The 19997-nt window shown below is 42.4% G+C and overlaps 1 protein-coding gene and 2 long non-coding RNA genes across 4 annotated transcripts in view; all 3 read left to right on the forward strand.

Moving 5' to 3' along the window:
- LOC124291106 overlaps positions 1-8105 on the forward strand; it is a 27587-nt gene extending 19482 nt beyond the window's left edge. The window contains exons 1-5 of one of the 2 annotated variants that reach the window (XM_046728010.1): positions 6281-6699; positions 6782-6879; positions 7117-7248; positions 7433-7514; positions 7664-8105. In XM_046728010.1, coding sequence (XP_046583966.1) covers positions 6290-6699; positions 6782-6879; positions 7117-7187 — 579 coding nt within the window. In that variant the 5' untranslated portion in view covers positions 6281-6289 and the 3' untranslated portion in view covers positions 7188-7248; positions 7433-7514; positions 7664-8105. Of the gene's footprint in view, positions 1-6280; positions 6700-6781; positions 6880-7116; positions 7249-7432; positions 7515-7663 lie in introns of those variants that run through there. The other variant, XR_006902143.1, reaches the window with a different exon arrangement.
- The window catches only part of LOC124291108, a 20957-nt gene extending 1656 nt beyond the window's left edge, over positions 1-19301 (forward strand). The window contains exons 2-3 of the long non-coding RNA XR_006902145.1: positions 10989-10993; positions 19225-19301. This is a non-coding gene — a long non-coding RNA (uncharacterized LOC124291108). The remainder of the gene's footprint in view (positions 1-10988; positions 10994-19224) is intronic.
- On the forward strand, positions 17273-18951 carry LOC124291107. Its single transcript, XR_006902144.1, has 3 exons — positions 17273-18018; positions 18123-18332; positions 18447-18951. It is a non-coding gene; the product is annotated as an uncharacterized LOC124291107 (long non-coding RNA).
- Positions 19302-19997: the final 696 nt, after the last annotated feature.

Genomic DNA, 19997 nt, shown 5'->3' on the forward strand with positions numbered 1-19997 from the left:
AGTTTGGTTTTTCGCCGCTTTTAGCAATATTCCAGCAACATCATGGCAGGGGACACCAGAAATGAGATCAGACTATACATAGCAATTAGATCGCTCAGCCAGGTATGACGACGGACCATCGACTCACCTGGCATGAAATGCACGTCCTGCCTACATGCACAAGGGGTCATCTCAAATATGTTATGCTTTTTCATGTGTATTTAATATGTCTCATATATTGATCATAAACTTACGTAAAAGGATACGATACCCATGGAAAAGCTTAAATCATCCATCATATTAAATGTCTCAAAATATAGAGGTGGCATGACCACCCGAAGATCGACAGGACTGGATATTATTTGTAAATTGTTATGACATGCCGTTTGCTTCCCACTTTAATTCCCCTAAAGGATTATCGTATCTCAGCTTATATCTCTCCTATAGTGATAGTGAGACTCCATGGCAGCTACATCCTTCATAGTTTTAGTATTAAAGGTATTTTTTTACGTCAGCTATCGTTTATAATGAAGCATAGTTTAATTTCAAAGTGGACATTTTTTTTCTATATTTCCGACAGCACTTTAGTCCGTGACGCAGCATGTGGCATGCACAGTCCTCACCCACGTGATCACCTTGAATACTCATTCTCTTTCTTGTCGCTCGACAGAGTGGACGTGTGAATTTGTCTTGTCTGAGATTTGCTCATCATGGAAAAGCCTGTTCAGGCTAAGAAACGAAAGTTTTGTGCTCAAAGTAATAAAGCCTTTTCAGCTTGGGACCCACACACATCATGTTTTGATTGTGTGGGTTGTTGTGATTGGGACAAACATTGTTCGAAGTGTTCAGGACTATCAAATGGTGATTTCAAAGCTTATACCTAAATCTAGATACCTAAATCAATGAATTTGTGTAAATATGTTTTGTATCTCTCTGATTAGTCAATAGCTCTGCTGATGCAACACAAATTCCTGAAAAGGCATTAAAGTATTATTCTATTCTATTCTTCTATTCTATAAACGTGCTTGTGCCAGGCATTTGACAGACAGGGCCAGGAATGCTTCTGCGAGGATCTGGTGCTTCTCCCTCTAAAACATGTTTAAATCTCAATGGACACTTAATTTGTGAGGTAAAAATCAAGGAGGAAGCCATCAGCAACAGGCACATATGACGTCATGTCACGTGATACCCCCTCTGCTCATTAACTGTCCGGTGTTTCCATCATAGGCGGAAATATGAGTACATTTTTGTTTTTATTGCTATTTTACAAACTTTTTGTTCAGTTTTAATCACGGAAGGTGGCTTTTAGAATATCCTTTACAATATATCAAAAGTTTTGTTTTCGTTCGTATTCTCCTCTAAGGAGCTTAAGAGGGTGAAGGATGGTTTGTCAGCCCCGAGCTTCCAACCGATGGCGGCACATACTCATGGTATTGATCTGTGGTCAGCGGCACCCTTAGTTGATGATGACATTTAAATGGTGGCAAGCGTTCCAGTTCACCGTTGTGGAAGAAAAGGAATTGGCTCATCTAGATGTTGCGATTTGGCATTCCATCCCTTCCATTAGTTGTATTATTTCGGCTGTGGACGCTGTGGCGACGGCTGACAATCATGCCTATACGGATCAGGATGCGTACATTAGGGGAAGTATGGCTTCGATATTGGATCAATTTCAGGTGGTCTTTGGGAAACTTTCTCATTCCTTTGGTTATCTACTTGCCATACGGCGTCGGGGCCCTTTGAACTTGTCCTCATGGGAAGGCTGAACTGTTCACCAGCCGTGGTCGGGGGATACGGTTTTCCATTTGTCTATTGCGGAGGTGGCATCCAAAGTGGACCGCATCAATCAGTTTGAAGTGTCTGTAGATCTGTTGGAGTTGCAGAAAATTCAACTTTAAGATTCATGTGGCAACGTCGAACTCCGCACTTTACCCCTTCTAATCCAGACCTTCATGACTGTTTGAAAGACAAGGCGCCTTTCTCAACTTCGAGGCAGGGTTTGTGGTTCCTCGTCCCATCGTCCCTTTAGACCCAACACCGGAACCGGAAGTAAAAACGCCAAACAGTGACTCGCGGAAATCAGAGCACGGATTGCTTCTTCCGGCGCCGTTGGTTCCGGTGTTCGATTCCCCAGTAGAGTCTGTTTGCTCCTAACTGGGAGTTTCTAGACTATCCGTTCATCACAATGACTCATTCATGGCTATCGGATGCCGGTTATCAGGAAACACCATTCAACCTCTGCAACGAACGTATCCTCAGGATCAGTGTGCAGTCCTTTCGTCCACAATGTTGAGAAACATGCGGTAGATAGAACCCCTCGATCCGGGGTGCATAACTCCAGGGTTTTACTCCAATTTTTCTTGTACCAAAGAAAAACTCAAACAAGTTGCATCTCATATTCAACATGAAGGTGTTCAACGCTCGTTTTCTTTAACCGCCACCTCACTTTCGAATGGCATCTGTCAATCTTCTTCGTTCAATCCTGAAGAAAGGGGATTTCATCATATCCCTCGACCTTCAAGACCCACACCTTCACATTCCGATTCACCCAGATCATCTGAAGTACCTGAGGTTCACCTTCGTGGGTCATCACTTCCAAAGGAAAGTCCTTCCATTTGGAATTTCTACAGCCACGTGGCTTTTTACTTGGGTGACCAAACCCATAGGCAGTTTCCTTCAATGTCGGGGAGTGACCTTTAACGATTGTATTCAGGTTGCAACATGAAATGTTTTATGTAACCTGTTGTTTTTGACAAACTTATTTGGTTTACAGTGTAATATGGTAAGATGGCAGCATTTCTGTGACAATCACTCGCGGATTTTCTACTGTGAACACATGCGGTAAACTTGCATTTCTGTGGTTAACCCTTGCGGCAAATCAGCGTTAATTCATGCAGCATTTCTGCAGCAATCACTCACAGACTTTCAACATCAAACACATGCATTATTTCTGCGGAAAATCTGCAGCATTTTTGTGGTAGATTTGCGGCACCTGTTTATGCTTTTCTTTTGTTTTCAATTGCCACTAAAACACCACATCCCAATACTCCACATGTGTGGCAAAGTTGCAGCATTTGGTTGCAGTAAAACTGCTGATTGCCGCATGTGTTGTCGTATTCTCACATTGGGGCAGTATATTTTACTATAACAGGTCTACTGACATGATATTAATACAACAAAATAAATATCAGGACATAAATCAAAATGCTTGTACTGCGAGGAAACCCTTTTTAAAAGAAAATTATAACCACCACTTACTTGTGTCAGACAGCAAATCGAGTCACACCATGTGATCAACCTGTGCCTGCAGCGTTAGACAGCAGGGTAACCGCCATTCATGTCCCAACCATGTTATTTCGGGACAAACCGAATAGTGACAGTCCTGATACCCACCCCAATCTGTTATGCAAGGCGCATAAACTCCTTTTCTCAAGGACATCGCAGGCAACAAAGCCTTATCGGACTACAGTTAAACCTGTTCAATTTCATCCGCACAGCGCCTTCGCAGAATGTCCAGTCTGCATAGTCAAGCAGGGTCATCCAGCAAAAACGTCTCCACCTCCTGATATCCAATCACTACTTGAGGATATTTTGAGCCTTGACGAACAAACACGTCATCACTTTTACGACGGTCTTGTCAGGAGTATTTCCCCTGAGGACAGGAGTCAGATTGCCAGGTGTTTGGGGGCATGTATGAAGAAAGGCATTGAGAATGATGCTAGGTCCTTTGCCAATCAGTATAAAGATAGGGATTTTGGGGCAAATTTAAACACCCGGAAATGGATAGAAGATAGGAATCACTTTTAGAAACCGCGATGGAAGCAAACAAAACAAATTTATTTCTAACAGCAAGGGCAGTGGAACAAATATATAAACTTTATGTCCCCAATTTGATCTCCCTTCCTTCTTGCAAAATCTTACCATTTATATGGTAACAGGCAGTCGCCTTGCAGTGGATGTGATGGGCCATGGGGGTCCATCTGGTGCCCGATGGTCTCGTTAATGTATTTGACGAGCAGGTTATCGGACAAAAAACAGGATCGCTCCGAACCAAGCCACTCCCATATCCGTGATTATTAACAAGGGCTGTTTTAATAGATGCCCTGTCCAAAGTGAAGAACATTTAAAGCCCCTGCCGCCAAAACGCATATGCGAGTCTGGCTCGGCATCACACCCGAGTTGCACGATCAAAAACTCCATATGTTTATTGACAAAGCCATTAAAGTAGTGACACAGGAAAGCACAGGTAGTGGCGATGGGGATTTCATAGATGTAGCGTTGGGTAGGTTGTCAAAGAAGGATGTTGTTTGTGAATCATGTGGGGTTTCTAATTCTTAAAAAAACAACAGAAATGGGTTGGGTGCAGCGATAGAGAAGGGCTACGGAGGGGAAAGGAAACGGCAAGAAACGCTAGGGCCCCTTCAAACCATCAAGATAAAGGGCCTGTCGCCACGGAATTTTCTCTAAAATTTTCGGATTCTTCAATCCTTCCACGTCCCATCAGGCCACGACGGGAAACATGACATTGTTCTCACTGATCCGTTGTATGTTAACCCGAATAGTTCAGATACAGTCAAGGAGGTGTTGCGCCAGATAGGGAGGGAAAACAACCTGATGCGATATGGAGGTAGCACACGACATTGGACTGTCGTTTGTTGTGACGGATTGCCTTATTCAATCATTAAGAAATTGAAGGAAGAAGCACGTATCTGCCAGGCCTGTGATGAAACCTTTTCAAACCAAAAATCATTTGAATCTCACAAAAACCACTGTGTCGATGCAGTTTCGGAATTCGAATTTGATTGGGTGTATCTGAAAATCGGGTCTGGGCATTATGAAATTAATCTGATTAAAGCTTTTTCGAACTCAACTGGACACCCTTTCTAGAGTACTATAGTCATGCCATGGGCTTCCAGACTGACGCGGCCAAAAGGTCAGCGAAAAACGCAAGCGATCACCACAAGAGTTGGGCGCTGTTACTTGCATTTCATCTGGGCACTCTTCCTGAGCTCATCCGCGCCATATGTCGCGTCTCAGCCAGCACCCCATTCGGCCGAGGGTTCTTGATTTATGCCAAATCGAATTACACTTCCCCAAATGCTAGGTATCTTTTGGAACAGGTTTTTAGGTATTCCCAGGGGATCATTAATTTCAGGATGGCCGTACGTAGGAATCACTCCCCTCTCCTCCACAGTGCAAAATACATTACTAAGGAATTATTTCACGGTAGGAATCACCCAAAATATAGGGACATCGAGGTATTCGATGAATTTCAGTACATGGTTATGCCCCCTGAAGTACAAGATCTTTTCGATAGGTATGTTTCAATCACGACCAGTGGCCATCCATCTCTAGGGAGTGTTTTGATTTTGTGCTGGAAGAAAAACAAGCGTGTAAAAGATGTCATTCTGAAGGGATTCCCAAGTGATGAAATTTGGCTCTCGGCCTGGCGAAACGAGTTGGTGTTGACAGAAATTCGGCAAAAGACACTCTTAGAGCTTGGCATATCGAAGCCTGGTACTAGGCTGAGACCGCTCAACCTAGAGGACGCCATTGCGTCTTGGCGCCTACGCCTCAGGCAAACCAGGTACATCGAGGGCACTGATGTGCATGCCAGTATAACTGGATGCGCCCCGATCCCTGCCTGGTAGACTTTACTAAAGATGCCAACCTGAGGCGTCAATATTTCATCAAGGTGAAGGTTCTGGGAGAATATGAAGATATTCTCCCTCAGCTGAGACAGGCTGGCTTCATCACAGCTGAGGAAAGATCCCTCAACTCAGGCCCGGAATCATTAACGATAAGGGACCTTCAGAGAGAAATTACGCGATGGCTGCCTCGGCTGTCCCAGGCAGATCGCGAGGCCTTCACCATAAAATTCAAGGCCAGGGGTAAAAAAAAGTCGTACATTTCTCTTTACAATGAAATAAAGGTTTTATTGCAAGATTGAATGCTTTGTTTTGTTTTCAATAAATAAATACATCTGATTGTCCCTTGTCTCTTGTTTGTACAACTATGTAAATAACAACAATACTATGTAAATAGTTCAGCAATTTTAAACATGTCTATTGTGTTCATTGTAAATATTCCATGATTTTAGCCTGTCCCGATTTTAAAATGTACCGCCCTGCTATTTTGTTCACATGTAAATATTCCATGATTTTAGCCTGTCCCGATTTTAACATGTACTGCCCTGCTATTTTGTTCACATGTAAGTAAATATTCCCTGTTCTGATTTTAACTGGTTTTCATGGTCAGAACATGTTGCAAACAACTCATCATATCACATCTTCTCCCTCTTTAGATCAGGATGGAACATGCACGTGCCAAGCCGGGTATGAAGGTGGTTGTTGAAGATGAAACACGGATGGAGAAGAACGCCAAGAACGCACTGAAGCAACGGAAATGGCAGACAATGAGGGGCATGGTGCAACAAGCTGAGAAGTTGTCGAAGGAGGTGCCGACGATGGAGTTTCTGGTGGTGTTGTCGTTCGAGGGAGGGATCAAGTTCACCGGCACCGGGTCGCTTCTCGACCATTTCAAGAACGGTGAACCCTTGACCGACGTAAAGCCTCGTGGAGTGAGTTACACCAAGGACACACAGAATGACGTGGTCGACTGTTTTGAACCGCCATGCATAGAAGTGAGCACACCAGAGGGGAGCACCGCAGGATACCCGGACACAGAGTTGTCTGATCTCTATCAGAACGTCAGGCGACAGTAAGTGATTTTGATATGTCTGAACTGAAACACAGATAAAAGATTATGTTTGCCGGGTACTCTTCCATAATTTTACTTTCAGACTAATACCAGAGCAAATGGAGCCACCTACCCAAAACGCCAACGTCGAGCCTGAAGGTTGCAGTGACCAAGCAACATCACATAAAAGAGCCAGACAAGGTTGGTAATAGTATGTCTCACAGTCCCTACTGCCTAGCCCTCCCTGCAGTGCTAAAGCCCTAAATGGAGCAAGTCTAGATTTCCCCAGGTTCAGGTCTGAATCTCTGGTCTGCCTTGGGCTCCTTTTCAATATAAATTGGTTTATTTGTTACATTCAAAACTAATTTGGTATCTAGTGCGCCCTAGTCTGCGGAATGTACATAGCCAGGTACGAATGTCATCTCTTTTTCATTGTAGTAACTCACGCCGCAAATACCCTGGAAGAGGAAGAGGAAGAGGAACAGCCACGAAGCGTGCAGCCACCATGACAACCAGAAAAAAGGGTCCACACCAGGGAACTGCACCGCAAGAGAACCGATTAACCACGAGGTATTCACCAGGCGCAAAATGTTCCATAAATATAGGGCTGTGTTTATGACCAGTATACTGAATTGTTTGTTTTTTCAACCCATTCAACGATGTCTTAAATTACTGTCAAGGAACCATTATTCTTATTTATTAACTTTTCACCTAAATTACTGTTGATGTGTTACAAATTTGATATATGTTTCAGTGTTCTCAGTCTACAAGCAGGGACATGTGTGTATGTGGCCGTTCCTACCTCATCAAACCGGACGGTGCCATTTGTTGCTGAGGTTGGTTATGTTTGACCGTCACTAGGTTCTAAACTGTTAAAACGTGATGACAAATATCAACATAAGGGATTGAATTTCACTGTTGCGTTTGTGTTCTACACAGCTAAAAACCTCATGGTCTAAATGCACCTATTAATTTTCTTAGCCAGGTGACGCAGAGAGAACCGTTAAATGTGAAGTATCTTCATCCAAGTAAGACGAGGGGATCCTGGCATTTCCCTGACAAGGAAGACACAGGTGCAATCAATACAGAAGACATCATTACAGTGTTGGCGGCACTCCAAACTAGGATATCAGGGTCCCGTTTCTATGCGGAGTTCAGGGACCTGCCCTGAAGACCTGTCGCGTTTCTTCTGTGTGAGTGGTCTCATGGTTCTGTTGCCAGTGATATGCGTGCGTGCGTGTGTATGTTTCCAGTTGTAAATGTACATATGAGTGTGTACATATGATGTGTTTATTTCTAATACCTATATTTATTTATTGCGTGTGGTTTCTTTCATGGTTATATATTTCTATATTCGTGTGTGTGTGTGTGTGGTTTGTATATATTTGTATGACAGTGCTCATAATATATATAAAGATATAACTGAACATAGCTTTTGTGTTCATTCCTCGCCATGATAAATAAAGCGTCATCAAACGATGCTCGAATACTCGTGCGCGCAAATCCGATGGTGTCCCGCCCTCGTCTGGAAAATAAAGCTGTTATCGGTGACCATACCATCTAAGAAATCGGAAAGTTACATGTTCGAGAATACAATTATGTCGGCTTCTGCTCGCATGAGCTGTGTAATGGTATATTTAACATACCGTGTACGCATGCGCGAGACTTTGTCAGCCAATCAAATGGCGCGTGAAGCTCCTCTTTTGGTATCTTACAGTCTTTTCTTGAAAGGTAAGCAGATGGTTTTGCTGTGTTTTCTAGAATCATCAAGGAAGATTTCAGGAAATTTGTTGTGCTTCTTTAATGAAGAGGTCTCTGACTTAAGGTCATCAGTGAAAGAAGCATATATACTTGCCTCTTTGGAAGTTGATCAGCAAGCTGACGTGTAAGCAGAGTAAGTATGCTTTCACACACAACCTGTACAACATGTACGATGTAAGACGATCCCCATCACATGGGTGTATTAAGTTCCCTGTGGATGTTGTCATCTGCAACTGTTGTTTCAAATGGGGTTTTCTTTCCAGTCACAAAGTCCACTAATGTATTGTCACTTTTCACATTCTCACGGAATGTGCAGAGATCGAAATATTGCTTGTTTATTTTGAGGATGTGTAGACTTCGCCAAAGTGGAGCCGTTATCTGTTTTGATATGAGACCAAATGCATGACATCCTGCAAGACCAGACTTCAATCTTGACATCACTTACGATCTGTTGCATTAGCCTGTTGGTAACTCCAAGGACATTTTCAAGGAAACTGATAATTCTTTGCTGATGGTAACAAACAACTCCCCAAGCAAAAACAACATTAAATCGATTGTGCTCAAAAGGGAAACACAACACTTTCTCATTTTCACTTTGACATAAGTCTTCCATGATCCATGGACTCCACTTTCTACATCCGCACCTCTTCCAAACGCTTTGCTCATACATTGGATAAGCCTTACAGTGCCACTTTCTGATTTCAAATATTCGGGGTTGGCATCTTCCTCTTGGCTAGTACCTTGTTCTGGATGGTTGGTCTGAGGAATGCAGTTCAAATTTCTTGATGGCTAATGCGGACACATCTTCACATCCAACAAACAAATGCAGTCCACTAAAGAAATTATTCATTCGTGAACATGCACTTCTCTCTTCATCCGACATTTCATCCCATACTTCTACAATGTGCAAAAACAGTTCAAGTCCATATGACTCGAGTAATTCGTGAAATTTCCTTTCTGTTGCAGCACAACCACTCATTGTGTTTTTAATATTTGCCAATATCTTAAATACTATTTGATCAGGTTTTTCTCTTGCATATTTCTTTTAGACACACCTCTATCGTCACTTGTTGTATATCCTATGAGAAATAAACAAAGAGGCCATTTTGATAGGAACTTGACTAATAGTATAGTTAATCCATTTCCTCAAATACTAACCTACATTCAGTCATGCGTTACTGATTCACTTTGTTTCACAAATGTGCAGATGGTGAGAGTTACAAAGGCTTAGTCATTCACATCTCTTCAAAACTTAACACTTGCTAGAGTATATACTGACAAGCATCTAATTGAAAAAAAACTGCTTTGTCCTCCTTATTGTACAGAATATAATTGCATGGGTTGCCTGATGACCACCAAAATAAAAAAAGTGAGATGTAATTTGATGTAATTGAAAAAGTAATTGAAAAATTCAATTACATTGAGATATTAATTAATCAAATTACAAATTACATTCTGAACATTCAATTACAAATTACATGCAATTACATAGATTTTTGTACTTAATTACATTCAATTACAATTACAAATTACAATTACCCGATGTATGCATGGAATCACTTTCATGAGTGCCCCACCACTGCACGATCTTTGTCCGATTTAAGAGTTTGTGCCCCTAACCTAACATTTGTTGCCAAACATTTGCCTTTGTTGGACATTGAAATCGGCAATTTTGTAATAGATAAATTGCATATGCTACTTCACATCACTGATGTCTTGGAAATCAATATGATAAATCGAGCACGCAATTTAGATCAGTCCCAGACAAAAGGGAAAGGCTGTACAAAGTACACTGATAAACTTATCCAAGTCTTTCGGGAATGTGGGGTTGTGTTTTCGGTTTGGAAAGAAAAAAAACAGTAATGGAAATCTGAACTGGACGAGTTTATCAGGAATAGACAAGAGAAAGGTCTTGAATGAACTGCCGCAAAAACTTGAGGGTGTTTTATCCACTCCAACGGTTGAAACTATCACTTCAATTTGGACCGGTTTCCGAGAGGTGTTTCATGATCTTGTCTATGGTGGGGAAGGGGTAACTGGGGAAGCCATTTTCAACAAAGCTAAGGCATGGCTAAACCTGTTCTTGTCTTTGGGGGGAAAAGGAGATGGGATATGGCAAAGCCAATGTAACACCTTATATTCATTGCCTCGTTTACCATGCGCCTGTCATGTATGCCAAATTTGGACCTCAGTTTAGTTGCCAGGGCATTGAAAATATGAATGATGAAATCAAAGCATTCATCAAAGAAAATCCAACAAATGGGATGCAGCAACTGACGCCCTGATGACAAGACAACGTATGGTAGGGAATCAACACCATGCTAAGAGAGAACAGGCCTTACACAAAGCCAAAACTACAATTTTGGGAAGAGGATTTGTCTGCAATGAGAAAATCAAAACGACAGGCCATAAGGGACGAAATGGAAAACGTAGCTTTGCCTCCGCTTGGTGTCAATCAGGCCAGTGTGCCTGAATTGAGGGACTACTTAGAGTCCAAGGGATACAAAACAAAGGCAACGAAACGAGATGCTTCGTTGAAAATGGTAAAGAATATGTAATTGGCGCCAACTTTGTTCAACAATTAACTGAACACGCAGGATGTATTTGAAGGAATCATTGTTTTTCTTCCATGGGGATTGGCTGTACACTTATTTTATGTCACTATTTTTAAGTTTGATGAAATGTCTGTGAAATAAATATATCTCATGTTTCATTTTTGTTATTAGTCCACCGAGTGAGCAACTGAACTTTGAAAAAGAACCCATAAAATATTTGGCTAAAGCGGCTGAAGTGATGTAAATCTAGCATGAGTTACGTCCCTTGAATTTTTGCTGACTCATTCGTTTCCAGATATTTGTCCACTATTCTTGAGTATGTCATTAATCACACTTGAAGGTGATGTGACTGTAATGGTACATTCAGCACGTGTCCAGATCTGTTCTAGCAGATTTATACAATACATGCCTTTGTCCACGGCAAAATGTTTCCACTGGTGTAAGCCCTTCTCCCTGACAGAAGACAGACAACATACAACAGATTGTTCGAGGTCATCATAGAGAAAGCCCATTTGCTTAACATCCAACTCCAACCAGCAGAAATATTCATGGACTTTGCGGTAGCTGCTCACAATGCTGCACGGACAACCTTTCGATGCCAGTTGAAAGGTTGTATGTTCCATTTCAGACAAGCTATGTGGAAGGGTGCTCAACGTTATGGACTCCAGACAGCCCACCACAACAACTCTGACGTGAAGCAGTTTGTGCGGTGTGCTGCAGCCCTTCCCCTCATACGAATGTGTGACATGGATGACTTTTGGCTGAATGCTCTAGAAAATGTGGACATGGACATGCCTGGTGTTTCAGGTTTTGCCGATTATGTCACCGAGTTTTGGATCGAGGGAGGAGAGAGACTGATGTGGTACTACTTCAGTACCGTCGGCCCCAGAACCACCAATCATGTGGAAGGGTGGCATTCAAAACTCACCAACATCATCAAGGCAGAACAGTGCTACAGTGACGATTCTTCAGCTGGAGGCTGGTGGTTCCCTGAGATGAAACCAACGAAATACCGGAACCTTGAAAAAAGAATTGGCCATGAGAAACAAAGACTCTTGAACTGGCACCATCTCACCACTTGTTTATGGTGATGCCTTTTCCTATCTGGTGGGATTGTGAATGTATTTATGTATAATGCACAATGCACATAAATATTTATTTCTGGTGTGCCATTTAACGCCTATTTAAGTATTTGCTGATTTAAAATTTCATGATATATGTCAGGTAATTCATATTTTTAACTTACCTTACCATAGGTCTTATGCACATGACCTCAAGCTCCGCTTAAAAGAGATCAGACAGTCGTTGATTTGCCATTCTGTAGAATGGCTGCCTCAAGTATCGACGAGTGCACAGGAATGCAAGTGACGTGATCTCCCCTCCTGCTTCGCAAGCGCGGTCTATCCAAAAAGCACTTTTACTTCAAGCATACTGCGTGTCAGACGTTTTTTGATTTCGCTAGTTTGCTACTTACTGATACTTTCAGATATTAAAGTTCTTGTTTGTTTTTGGTATGTATGCTTTTTATATCCTATATTCTTCTCTGTGTGGGTGAAGAACATAAAGTAAACTTCACTTACCTGGCTGCCTCGTGTCTCACTTCGGTGTGGGGTGTGTTCCCACGTCGCGAATGTCGCTCCACTTGGCATGTTTGATGTATCTTTCACCATAATGTTCATGCTTGGGTTTGTGTATCTTGATATTATTGCCTAATTTGTGCTTGTTTCACGCTCTTCTCGGCTCAGTGGGGACAGCAATCTTGGTTGTTTACTTTACTGTTCCGCCTGCTTGGGCATGCCCATTCTTGCTGCAGGGGTGTTTCCATTTTCTCAGCAGGGGGGGGTTTCTGTGTGTTTACGTATTATATCTGCAAGGTGCAGAAGTCTGCCAAGGATCCCCACCTTGGTGAACAGATTGTGCTACAGTTGCCTGTTCACTTGCTGAGAGTTGTCATTTTTTTACTCCATTGTCCATCGCCGATTTTAAGGCTTATACCGCTGCCAAGAAGAAACGGTTGTCGCAACGTAAGAGGAAGATGTCTTCACCTGCTTCTTCTTTGGGGTCCCGATCTTCTCTTCCACGGACGCTCCTCTCCTTTAGCAGAACAGACGTCTACACCTGCACCGCGAGGCTGACGCCTGATGCCCAGCGCCCGTCTGACGCCTTCGTTGACTTATCTCATCCGGAGGTGCAGAAGCTTCTAAGGACGCTCCTCTTGCCTGCAGCAGTTGAAGCCCAAGCTAGCACCGTTCCAGCGCTGACACCCTCGTTACCTAGCGCTGTCCCAGCGCCGACTTCTGCGTTGCCTAGTGCAGTTCCAGCGCCGACAGCGGTGGTACCTAGCTCTGATGTTGCTGGATTGTTGCCTCAACCAGCGCCTCCCCCGACGCCGACGCTGTTGTCAGACTAACATATCCCCAAGAAGGCACCTGTGTCTACGTCGTCTCGAGAGGAGGATTTACAGCATTCAGTTATTGGAAGAGTGTTCCCGACGCCAGAAAGCTGAGCACTCCCGTCGTTCTGATACTAATCATCGCCATTGTCGGTCTGACACCAGGTCTCGCCTTCCCAGACGTTCATATGATAGGGAAAGGCGTTCAAGGTCACCGACTCGTGGGTGGCGCTACCGTCAAACCCGTTCTAGGTGCCTCCTTTTTGCCGCTCGCCACGACGACCACGTTCCCCTACAGTTACCTTTAGTGCTGTTTCTCAGCTGTCATCTGAGCGCCCGACGCCTGCTGCTTCTGACCAACGGTATAATGCTACTGCCATGTCCTGGAAGGACTCTGAGGAGCGCTATTTTTCTCCCGATTATAACGAGGAGATGTTACAAGAAGAAGATGATGGGGGTACTTACCTCCCCCTGTCTGCTGTGTTTGACTGAATTGTCGACAGACTGCCGGATTGTCCTTCTCCCTCTTCAGGCTCTGATGACCCGAGAGCTATTAGGTCTTCTCCCAAGTTACTCCTCCCCTCACCCGATGGTGGCTGATGCTGTGGCCTCCTTGGATGCCAACTCTGCTAAACTGTCTCTCAATACTACTATTAAGGCTCCTAAGTCGCGCAAAGGGGACTACAAAATACATAGCTTGGATTTCGCTGATGGAGGCGCAGCTCATGATGAATCCCTCAAACGTTTATCGGGTTCACCACAGTCTTCTTACTGAGTGCAGGACTCTAAGATGTTGGCTATTGATGCAGAGCTCAAGAGGATGTTGAAGCTTGTTTCGGCGTTTGCCTCTGCAACTTCGGCTGCAGCTTGGAACTTGACTGAAGACAACGCGTCGAGGACAGAACACCTTACCACCATGTTCCAATGGCAGGGTAAGGTGTTACATGATTTATTGGCACACCTCCAGACGGCGTTGGCCATGACGACTGTTGTTCGGCGGACGGGGTTCCTCGAGCCTTGCCCTTGGCAGGAAGAGTTCAAAAGAAAGCTGTTGAGAGCCCCTTTTGCGTCTCGCTTCCTCTTTGATGACCGGATTCCGGAGGTTTATAAGGAGCACACAGAGCTTACTAATTTGTCTCCTGGAGCAACTGGGGTGGGTTATCAACAGAGACAAGTCCCACCTGGAGCCATCCCAGGAACTGTCGTTCATAGGAGGCTTGTTCCCGACTCACTGCGACCTTGTGGATTCCTCAGGATCGCTGGAGGATTCCTCTACTGTCTTCGCTAGCCACTACCTGCAGGATTTGGCCGTTGAGGATGTGGAAGGTCTGCAATCCTTTGGTCCACTGGTGGTTGCCAAGCAACTCGCCCGTCCTACCGCCCATTAGGTAACTACTTCTCCTTACCTTCTGGTCCTAAGGATAACTTACGCCCTGGGTGTATTTGTTTTCCTTAGGGTTTCCTTGGGTTACTGTTTCTTGTTCCTTGCACTTCCTGCGACAGTCTGCTGATTCAGTTAGTTTTCCTTGGTTTCCCTTGGAATGTGGTCTTGTTTTTTCTTCATGGGACGGTCTGGAGCCCGACACCGCCGTCCTACTGTCGAATCCATATGCATAAGACCTATGGTAAGGTAAGTTAAAAATTTATTAATATCTAAATATTTTAGATATTTAAATACTTACCTTACCATAGGGCGCTAACTCCCTCCTAACGCTGGATGCTCCTCCCCTCTCCAGGCTCTTGGGACCTGGGGCTACTTTCACCAAGCAACCTTTACTAAGGTTAACCTTAACTCCCATTCTTTAACATTGCACTAAGGTTACCTTAGTGTCTTACGATCACCTTAGTGCTTCGTGAAAGGAGGCCCTGGTCAGTAAAAGTGATTTTTGGATAGGCCGCGCTTGCGCGGAGAGGGGATATCATGTCACTTCCGTTCCTGTACACTCGTCGATACTTGAGGCAGCCATTCTAGAGAATGGAGAATCAACGACTGTCTGATCTCTTTTAAGCGGAGCTTGAGGTAATATGCATAAGACCTATGGTAAGGTAAGTATCTAAATACCTAAAATATTTAGATTTTAATAATTTTGTATATTTGAATATTTTTGCACATAAATATTTTTTTCTAACGCTTATTTATGTATTTGCTGATAGTACATGGAATATTGTAAAATGTCACCATATTTTCAAATGACTCATATTCGTATATGTGCCGGCACACTTGTGATACAAGTGCTGGCATACTTGCATTTCTGCTATAGCTTTAATCCCCATTGTTGGAAGGATTAGTACAGTCCAGTAATTTTAATCCCTCAACAATACGTGCCGGCAAAAAGAGAACACCCCGTATGTCACTCGCTTGCTTTCTCTACCATTTGTACAAATTAGTGTGTGCCTAATTAGTTGTGTTTAATAGTACTTCAGCCAGTTTATTATATCAGTCGGAAACTATCGGAATAATACTCGGTAAATTGGAGTAGGCTCCCTTGAATGTTGTCACAACAAGCTGATTAAACTTCCTGTCACCGACTGATCTATGTGTGGATTAACGAGAGGATTTGAGGTGTTTTTACGCAGTTAGCATGAGTTGAGAAGGTAAGTTCATTTATGTTTTACTATATATTTTACAAAATTTGACATGAACGTAACGTTATGGCAAAGAACTGATTTAATTGATTGGGAAGATTTGGAGTTAGCAGACTTTTGGGGCGATTTCAGGAGCGACCTTGGTTCATCAGACAAAGAGGATGTTGAAGACGTGGTTGCAGAAGTTGCGGCTAATACAAGACATATCTGTGACAGTGAACAGACCGGCCCATTGTTCAAGTGTCCTTTATGTGTCAAGACCTACAAGTCTCAATCAGGTTTCAGAAGTCATGTACTGAAGAAGCGTAACAGGAAGGATTTGAAAGGTAAATTTACTTAAAATTTTAAAAACAGACCAAACAATATAAAACATGAAAGAAAAATAACCTGAAATTTAAAAAAACCAGTACAGCTTATTGTTGAATATCAATTCTAAATTCATATTGCTTTTGAATTCATTCAGTGCCATGCTGTTGCTGCTGCTGCTGCTGCTGCTGCTGCTGATACTGATGATGATTTAATAATGTAAATGATTTTGTCTTTACAGCAGCAGATCATCAACAGCCTACAGTAGACCATGATGTCTTCCCAAAAGAGAACACAACAAAGCAGCCTTAGAGAAGCGACCTCAGTCACCCTTACCAAGATGGTAAACAGCCTGTACCACATGATGCAAGAATTGGCCATCATATTGTTTTCATTGAAAAACAAATTAGTTGTCACTCAAGTGTACACACAGAGCCATTGTCAACCCAGTTTAGCTAAAGGAACATTTATCGACTTTGCTAAATCCAGATTCAACAGTTCTGAACGCGAGGCATTCTTCAAACAAGTACACAAACTGAAAATGAACCTTGATGTGCTAGCTTCTGTTGAAGGCAATATTAGTGACAGCATTGATCTTGGAAGTAATGAGACTTTTGTTCCTGTTTTCATTGATGGTGTTGTCAGTGCTATGATAAGCCTACTTTTGCAGAGATGTGAGGAAGACCAACAAAAGCAGAATTCCGAACTGAGCAAACAAGATCAGAGTATACTACATTTGATTGCAGGAATTTTTAGCTATTCTGTCAAGAAAAGTGCAAAAAAACACAAGGAGAAGAGACAGCAATGAGCAAGTTAGTAGAGAGTTCAGATTCCAAGAAGGAAAACTTTCTCGCCGATGTGAAGAAGTGGTCAAATAGAATTGACAGAGTCGGTCTCCAAAATCCCTGTGACTCTTTCTTCCTCATTGTTAGACTATTTCAGACAGAAGCTAGGAAGGTTCTACCAGTGGTTTAAACTGGCAAAATGGAAAACCAGTCCTTAAGAGAGGCCATCCTAACTAATGTTTTGGTGAATATTGGAACTCTCTTGTTGGAGACAACAGTAGTCAACTCTTGGAAGAGATCGTCCAAAGGTTCCTGAAGTATGATCACATGCGATGGCGAGAAAACTGGAGAGAGGGGCGAGTAGAGCTTTGAAAGCTATTACTGAGAGAGCACCAAGGAAGAAGTCAAGATCTCTTCGTGGTTCCCTCAAGGACAAAAACATGTCTTAGTGAGTGAGTGAGTGAGTGAGTGAGTTTTACGTCGCTTTTTTAGCAATATTACTACGAGTGTCCCGAGTGTAACAAAACATACAAAACTATTGTAGGTTTCCGAGGGCATATGAAGAAAAAACATAGCCTATCAGATATCAAAGGTATAGTATATATTTATTAATTTGTATTAGAAAATATATCTTGTTTTATGTCACAGTTGTAATTGGATTACTAATATTATAAACAAATTTCCAAACTACAAAACGGCTGCCACCGAAAGATTTATCCGAATATTACACAGAATATGAAACAAGAAAAATATAAAATTCAAACTAACCCAGCCAGGTAAGGCAGTTTTAACGTCCGTAGGTGAATTCGTAGGCCAGACTGGTTCGTAGACGTGGAAATCCGCTTTTTATCAGCTGCTGTCCGTCCATACGTTCCTTGTCTCCAGGTCGTCTATGAAGCAAGTTCCCCTTTTGTTCACATTGATGTCGCGGCGACAGACAGAAGACTAGGTGGCCGTAAGTAATTAACAAATTGTTATGTAATAGCTAATCTAATTACTGTACTTGCTGTAGAGTTTGTTCATTGTCATCAATTAATGATCTAATTATCTATTTAACAGGTCTTCAACGTGGTCAACGACCTCATTGACAACAAAGCTGTGGAAAAAAATGGTGACAGACTTTGAAGCTGCGATCTGGAGAGGTTTTCAGCGAGTCTTTCCAGCCGTCCAGATCAAAGGCTGCACCTTCCACATGAATCAGGCGATTTATAGGAAGGTGCAGAACTTGGGTCTGGCTACGGCTTATGAAGAGGAGGTGGGTACACACAGGTAAACGATTTTTTTCCTTCTGTTTACACTCTTTCAGATGATATTGTTAAAAAAAGTATTAGCATTTATTAGTATAATGATTATACATCACATTCTTTATAATTTGTATTCTAGAATCGTCAAGAAGCTGATGGGTTTACAATTCCTTGACGCAGCTCATATCAGGCCAGCCTTCATTAAGGTGAAACAGCAGGCTGTGACTGCAGATCTGGTCATCCTCTGCGACTATTTCGAAGCAACCTGGATCCAAAGCAGCGTGTGGACTGTGGCGAATTGAAGTGTTTTCGGGATGGCCATCCATACGAACAACGACCTTGAAAGTTGGCACAAACGCCTTAATCAGCTGTCCGGATGACGTCACTTACCCTTCTACAGGTTGTTCTCCCTCCTCTTTAAAGAAGCTGACCTTCTACCATTACAGATTCGTCTGGTGACAGACAGACAGCTGGACAGAAGACAACATGTTTCCCAGCGGGCTAAGTCCAACAAGTTCTTCAGGTTATGGGACGACTTCCAGGCCGCAAATCTCACCGTGTCCCAGCTGCTGAGGGAGGTGTCCAAGTTGAATGGACCCATGGTTACTGAGTGAATCAGTTTGTGAAACGTGCTGTTATCTGTTGTTACCTATTGTTGCTGTTCATAAATTACATTATCTCTCTTGCCATAACACTGTTGTCTGTCTTTTTACATTTTACAACGCTTCATGTTTTTACACGCAAAGTCACACAGTCACAGAGATCATGCTTTAAGACGTACGGAGACATTTGGGGTTTTTTCAAAGGGAAGCTACTCTGATATAGTAAAGCCCTGATGACGACTGACAATTTTCAAAAACGTCATTTTTCTCTGAGCCCATGAAATATTCATGTTATGGGCTGTACTACATTACCAGAGAGATGCCGACCCTATTTTGGGCCTAAATGTAATACTGGAGGTGAAAAAGTGTAACTTGGACCTAAAAAGCGTAATACTTAAACACTTAGTGAAAGGTGATAACTTAAGAAAATACTTTTAAAAAGGTTTATTCACATGAATAGGAAAGATTCTAGACAGAAATACACATGACCAATCATTATGAACTTCCATACATCGAAAATTGTTGGTCAGGCGACACAAATACTTAAATTCCTTACAAGTTAATTGGAATGAGCGCAATGCTAAGAGTAAGCGATTCCTATCGGTGTAAGGCCATTTCTGAACCCCAGCACCAGTGCGCTATGAAAAGATTCCCCTGTGAAATTTTATCCACTTTATTGATTTTCGCAAAACGAGTAGAATAGCATAATTTTCGCAGATTAAGTGTAATGGTGTAATTTAATGGTCAAAATCGTAATAATTATGCCCAAAGCGTAAGGGTTGGCATCTCTGCATTACCCAATCAATTTTAAAATTTCAGCATGCAAATGATGAGCGTTGCCAGGTAAAATGAACTGCATCAAACAGTCACAGTGTCAACTTTAACTTGGCAGGAAACTGCAACCAATAACATTAAAACACAACATCACAAATTCTGATATGTACATTATTTATTATAGAATAGGACCATAGATCTCTATGTATTACTAAATTCAACCATTTAGATATTTTTTCATTAAAACACAGTAAATATGAATGTTAACTGTTGTAAATAAACTCTATACTGAATTTGAAATTGAGATTAAGACT

Source organism: Haliotis rubra, unplaced genomic scaffold (assembly GCF_003918875.1).
Source record: "Haliotis rubra isolate DU_JTF1 unplaced genomic scaffold, ASM391887v1 Scf481, whole genome shotgun sequence".
Classification (NCBI taxonomy): domain Eukaryota; kingdom Metazoa; phylum Mollusca; class Gastropoda; order Lepetellida; family Haliotidae; genus Haliotis; species Haliotis rubra.